Source organism: Alosa alosa, chromosome 2 (assembly GCF_017589495.1).
Source record: "Alosa alosa isolate M-15738 ecotype Scorff River chromosome 2, AALO_Geno_1.1, whole genome shotgun sequence".
Taxonomy (NCBI): Eukaryota; Metazoa; Chordata; class Actinopteri; order Clupeiformes; family Clupeidae; genus Alosa; species Alosa alosa.
The window spans coordinates 13,442,940-13,449,722 of record NC_063190.1 but is presented as its reverse complement, the minus strand read 5'-3'; the positions used below and the strand labels follow the sequence as shown (position 1 = coordinate 13,449,722).

At 41.5% G+C, this 6,783-nt stretch overlaps 1 protein-coding gene across 4 annotated transcripts in view; it reads right to left on the bottom strand.

Annotated features, from left to right (window-relative positions):
* Nucleotides 1-2,371: 2,371 nt before the first annotated feature.
* The window catches only part of stk32a (serine/threonine kinase 32A), a 51,921-nt gene continuing 47,509 nt past the window's right edge, over nt 2,372-6,783 (bottom strand). For 3 of the 4 annotated variants that reach the window (XM_048238116.1, XM_048238114.1, XM_048238115.1), the window contains one exon: nt 2,372-6,016. In XM_048238116.1, coding sequence (XP_048094073.1) covers nt 5,893-6,016 — 124 coding nt within the window. In that variant the 3' untranslated portion in view covers nt 2,372-5,892. The remainder of the gene's footprint in view (nt 6,017-6,783) is intronic. The other variant, XR_007192975.1, reaches the window with a different exon arrangement.

Sequence of the window (6,783 nt, the reverse complement as noted above, 5' to 3'; positions counted from 1 at the left end):
CAAAACCAAACAGTAAAACATGATTTAGTGCCCAATTCAGCTGTTTAAATTCACTATTAAAATAAGGCATTAGCCCACAGAGACCAAGCCAATGGAGATATGTCAGCACTATTTTGTTTAAGACCAATAATTCATGGTGCTGACACCCTGCCTCAAGTCTAGCAAGTGCTTCTTTGTAACCTGTCTCTTCTGCATCACAGCTGGGTCCTTCTCTGACATGTTTTATCAGGCTCACTTGACATGAAATACAACATTTACACAACATTCGCTTCAGCAACCAACCACACTGAAACATGACCCTTCGCTTATACCTGATTCAGCGTGTACATAATATCGAATTTCCTGCACTTCAGCTGGTAGGGCAAACCCTGCAAAACCTCTAAACTCCCAAGGGTGAGTCCAACTGCACAGCTGTGCTCTACGCCCCCAGTGTGCCGTGTGAGTGGTGTTGAATGGGACTGCCCTCAGCACTGCGGTGTCTGTCTGCGTGAGAGGCCAGTATTGGTGCGGAGGGGGGCTCAGCTGAGTAATAGGCTTGCATGATGCAACAGTGATGTCACACAAAACAACCTATTTTCTGTCTTTGTAAGGGCAACTGATATTTTCATTTATGAGACCATTCTGTGTGTTAACATGGTATATAAACTTAAGTATTCACTATGTCTTGAAATTGTAACTACATAATGTTACTTTATATATTTGGCAATATAGTGTAGTTGATAGTGTAGTTTATACATGCCTTTTGGCACATGGCTTAGCCTACTAATTGTAATTTTATGTTATTTAATTTGATGCTGATTAGTTGCACTGGACAGTTGTCAAAAAGGAAATGGCCTCTGTTGATACACAAAGCTCTGTGCTTCTATTTTAAGATGTAAAGGCTATCTGGACAACTTGAATTCCTGTCATGTAAGAAACTGAAATTTAGAACTGTTTGAGAGATCAATACTGCTGACGGTCACCAATTTGCTGTAAAAAATTTGCTGCACGACTGTCTTCAAAAGTTGAATTTCAGAGGTAAGTATCTACAATATTTGCCACAACCAGATCACACATTTATTTATCAAGAGTCTGATATATGGTAAGCTTAAACAGAGAACAGAATTGTTCATTCTGAGTGAGTAGCAGATGAAACATTAATAAGGAGCATGGTCAGAGGTCCAACGTACTGCTTCTTACAATAGGCTGCAGACTTTGGGCCCGTCTACACAATGCTGCTTTTTTTTAAACCGGTGAATTAATTTTATCGGTTAGGCCTTGCGTTAGGCCTCCGGCATTTTAGGAGGCTGTAACCGATAGTTTTTGTAACCTCTGGGTCTCAGATTCAGAAACAGTTATCATCACAGTGGTTCAGTTGCTGTCTGTCTACCGGCTGGGTGTGGTTGTCAAATTATAGGGTTCTGGGACACTAGAATAGCACTAAAAAAAGTAACAAGAAATTCTACTGCAATGCAGGATATACAATCAGCTGTGTTGAATGATCTGCAGTCTTTCATGATTTAAATGATCCCCACCCTCAAGGCTAATTACTACAGATTTACGGTTTATTTATAATTAACTGGGAGTCCACTGAGCTTCTCGATCCATCTTTATTTAGATGAGCCACCCTAATCAACCAGCAAACTACACATTGACTCTGTAATGCAAATACAATAGACTTGGACTTTGAGTTTGTGTAAAGGCCAGCTAGACATAGAGCGATAGTAACCACAATAAAGAGTCAAATAAAGAGACATACACTTAACTGACAAACATATTGATAGATTTTTTTCTGTGTTTGTTGATGTTAATTTGTCAACCTTAACAGGTCTTCAAAATTCTACAAAATGCTAACATCTTTCTGTAATGTATTCATGGTTGTGAACACTACATTGGCTTTTGCGTGTGAAAATCCTGTTTAGATGGTTTGCTTTTAAAGCCAAATAATAGCCAAAAATGTTTCTACTAAAAATGACCCAGTCTCCTTAGAAACAATGTTATTTTTCCTTTGACCTGTGGCTCACCAAAATAGGCACAGCACCACATCTACAGGGTGATGACTTAATCCCGGCTTCCTGTCTCCAAAGCCCTCACTCACACAAACAGAGGGTGGGAGGGTGCGCTATAATTAGGGCATTTCATCCAAGCATTCAATTCAAAGCACTCAATTATTTCAAAAACAAGTTGTAAAATTGTCAGAGAATAAGTATGGCCATCATTTATTTTTTTATAGTTGATATATTTATGTTAAAAAAAACTCTCTGAACTCAACAGAGTTCAACAGCATCACACTGCACCAGGAAGTTCATCTTTGTATAAATCAAATGTGGACAATATAGAGATAAGCAGTATAAACTTCTGAATTAGTCTGTCATGACCACAAACAAATAAATGCGAAAACACAATATTTTATTTTATTTTATGAGAGAACATTTAAAGCGGTACTAAATCCAGGTCCGCTCAGGATCTCTGGCAAGGAAAATGACTCTGCCCTTGAAAGTAAAGCACACTGCTGGAAAATAAATCAGAGAAGCCCACACTCGCCACTAGATGGCAGTATTTCATAACTAAACAGGAACACAGTACACGGCAACACAAACATCTAAAGTGAGTTACACAGTGAGAATCCAAACACAGTTATGTTGACCACTTCTCATATGTTTAGTCATTGATTTCAGGATATTTCTCCCTTCTGAGACACATTTACACAGTGATGTTGTGATTCACCTCCTCAGTTGACCTATGCTGCATGGCCCAAATACTAAACCAATGCTTCAGGGTCAGAGTGCTGCATGATTCCTGAAGCATGTTTGACAAATAGTGGAAAAAAACTCTGATAAAGACTGCAACGTCATGTGGAGCCCTCCATGTTATACATCTTACTTAGTTTTCCCCAAATAAATGAGGAAAATATCAATAAACAAAAGGAAATATTCTCTGCACAGTTGATATCAAACCCACATGTAAGATGTCTGAGTGATATACATTGTGTTCTCTATGGACTAATAGCCTAACAATGCCATCATGCTTTCTGACTGTCTAACATGAGTCAAAGACTGCAGGTAAACACTTTACTTGAACCATCCATCATAGGACACAGCCATTAACTATCATTCATCATGTTAGAAAAGAATCACAAGTTATGTCAGTTGTGTCACATGAAACCTTTTACAGTATTGGATGCCATAACAGTATATACCAATGGCAATAAGCTGACAAAGTAGCAAAAATAACATCACATAATAAAAATAATATAAGACTTCATATTAAAGAACATTACAGTACTTAATAAAATCATGAGTAAATGGCATCTGACATTTCTGCCAGTCTTATGACAGAGGGCTGTCAGTTGAGTATTATCATGTGCCACTATCATGTGTGAACACAAATATCTCTGAACTTCTTTTGAATTTCAATGACTCTGGTGGGTGTTTGTTTACAAGTCTCAATGAAGAAAATAGGAAGTGAAGAGTGACCTTTGTGTGAGGACGCAGACTCAGACAGCAGACACACACACCTGCCATGATTCATGATTAGAATGCTGCACGGCACACCAACACACACATACACACGCACGCTCTCTCTCTCACACACACACACACACACACACACACACACACACACACACACACACACACACACACACACACACACACACACACACACACACACACAGGCTAAGGCACACATCTCAAAATCTTCTTATGCACATTTCATCTGTCTGACTGTATGACTTTACACTGTGAAATTAACATCCATGTGGCTACATGAATAGAAATGAACACGCTACAAAAGTCAGATTCTTCTTTTCTATTAAACATCTATTTCCTTCAGAGACTACTTTTGAAGTTCCTCTAAAAACACAAAACAAATAAATAAAAGAGTAAAACACAAAGTGACTGGCAATGCCTGGAATTGGGTTACTAGCTTACTCTCTGTGGAATAAAGCCCTACAGTGGCCACAACGCTAAAGCTCTTGTCTAAAGTGCACACATGACAGCAGGGCATATATGAACTGCACATGACTAAGTCTTGGGTTAGTATATGGCATGCCTTTCATAGGCATAAGGCAACACGAAAAACCTCAACAGGACAGGGATGGGAACACCTCAACAGGAGTGGGGACACCTCAACAGGACAGGGATGGGAACACCTCAACAGGAGTGGGGACACCTCAACAGGACAGGGATGGGAACACCTCAACAGGAGTGGGGACACCTCAACAGGGATGGGATGGGAACACATCAACAGGAGTGGGAACACTTCAACAGGACAGGGATGGGAACACCTCAACAGAACAGGGATGGGTACACCTCAATAAGACAGAGGTGGGTGGGTGGGTGGGGGATGGGGCGACATTAGCCCTCAGGATCTGCATTGTATAGAAATACAGCAGATGTAAAAGTGGGTGATACTTTACTTGAACACACCATCATAAGCAGAGCTGTATAGAGAGTATAGCACAAACTTCCAGAGCTTTTTAAAGTTTACATGAATCATGTGTATCAAGAATAGAATCAAGAATATTGAACCTCCATTGATGTGACACTCTACGTATATGGCTCTGGTCATAAGAGACATAGCATTGTCATAAACACATCACAGTTGATGTCATATCCTGTTATTAGTCAGGATGACAGTTGATTTCCAATGACAGTGACTATTAAAAATGTCATGATTGACGTCTATAGCCTATAACATGCTTATAAGCGAAAAAAGCATATTATTTTTTATTTGTTTTCACAAATAACAAAGTTTACAGTATGTGGCTGTAGAAGGAGTGTGATGCCAACCTCCAATAATGTATGCTTATGACAAGGTTGTATCAGTCTTATGAAGGGCTGGAGGTTGAGTTCAAGTGAAGTATTACCATCCACAGAGAAAGACATACCTCATTGTGTAGCGAAGACAAACACAAACATACAGCTGATGAGTGCGGAGGTCACTGAACTGTAGAGAGCGTATGTCAGCAACTTCTGTAAGGGTCTGAGGCACGTTAAGGCCCATTCGTTTGTAAATTAAATCACGTTTCTTTTACTGCGAAGACACACACGGCTCACGTGTCCTCCTCGTCTCCCCCGCGACCAGCTTAGACTGAACGGGAGTTAACAGAGTTCACAGACGTCCACTGCTGCACTGGCTCCTCCTCAAAAGTCTAAAGCTTTCCATCTTCCATCAAGCAATCACTGTGTCTGATGTGTATATCTGTGTGTGTGTGTGTGTGTGTGTGTACGTATGTGTCTCTGTGTGTGTGTGTGTGTGTGTATGTGTGTATGTGTGTATCTGTATCTCTCTGTGTGTGTGTATGTGTTTATGCACAGGCTGGATTGTCCATGGTTGTCAGGCTGCTGGGATGGGCTACTGTTTCGTTTCTTCTCCAGAACACAAGAAAGGCAAGGAGAAAGGCGTTGGCATGCTGATGTGACCTGCGTTGTGTAGACAAGAACAGTCCCGCACCAGACCCGCGAACACCATGCACGTAATGTGAGGCCAGCATGCTCGCAACGAGGCTAAAACCCAAGGGTGCTTATGTTTGTCGCTAGTGGCACATCTCTTAAGGTGTCAGGGAGTGAGGCTGCACAGCACTGCACCCACTGGCTACAGAGGATCCTCGCTACCAGAGTCCAAGCTACCTCAGCTCCTCGATCCAGAAGAAGAGGAAGAAGAAAAGGGGGAATAGAAGTAAAAGACTCATTCTGCCCTAATCCAGGATTTTGCACAACACCAGTGTCCCTTCTCACGTCTGGATGTGTGTGTGTGTGTGTGTGTGTGTGTGTGTGTTTTGAGGGCTAAAGGAGGAGCAGAAGGGGGAGGAGGAGGACAATAGGAAGGACGCTGAAGGGGAGAGATGTTCCAGACTACAGGGTGTGGCAAAGTCAGAGAGAAAACAGCTCCATCTGTTGGCCTGGAGGCCTATTCAGAAGGGCATGCTGCAGGGGCGTCAACGTTGTTGTTCTGTCCATCCTCGATGGCAGCCTTCACCTTCTCCTTCATGAGCTGCTCGTTCTCCTCAGTGTCCGTCTTGGCTCTCCTCAGCCTGTTTGGAAAGAGGTCACCCAGGAGGGAGAGAGAGAGAAAGAGAGAGAGAGAGAGAGTGCTTAGATTTCTGATGGCAAGCCATTTATACACTTTTGTCTGAGGCAATCTGCCAGTTCTAAAAGCTTAAAAGATGTGTAAGTAAATCTGAAAAAGGCTTAACAGGGGAGATGTGAATGCCAAATCAGTGTGGTGGGAAAGTGGAAAAAAAAGAGGGGAAAAAACTATTGAAAGTCAATTGGGAGGCAATGCATTTTATTTACTTGGATCCATTTCAAAGCGTGTGTGCCTCAGCTAGGCCACACTGGGTTCCCTAAGCAACACTTGAACACTGTAGCGCTTCGGCACATTTAATTTCACATGGCAGGATAACATGGGATGCTAATTTCACATGGTAGCACAACACGGGTTGCTAATTTTATATTGCTAATTTCACATGGCAGTCACATGAAAAGCTCATTTAATTTCACATGGCAGGATAACATGGGATGCAAAATATCACATGGTAGCACAACACGGGTTGCTAATTTTATATTGCTAATTTCACATGGCAGTCACATGAAAAGCTCATTTAATTTCACATGGCAGGATAACATGGGATGCTAATTTCACATGGTAGCACAACACGGGTTGCTAATTTTATATTGCTAATTTCACATGGCAGTCACATGGGAAGCTAATTTAATTTCATATGGTAGTGCAACATGGGATGCTAATTGCACATGGCAGTACAGCATGGGAAGCTAATTTCACTGGGCATGCTAAAAG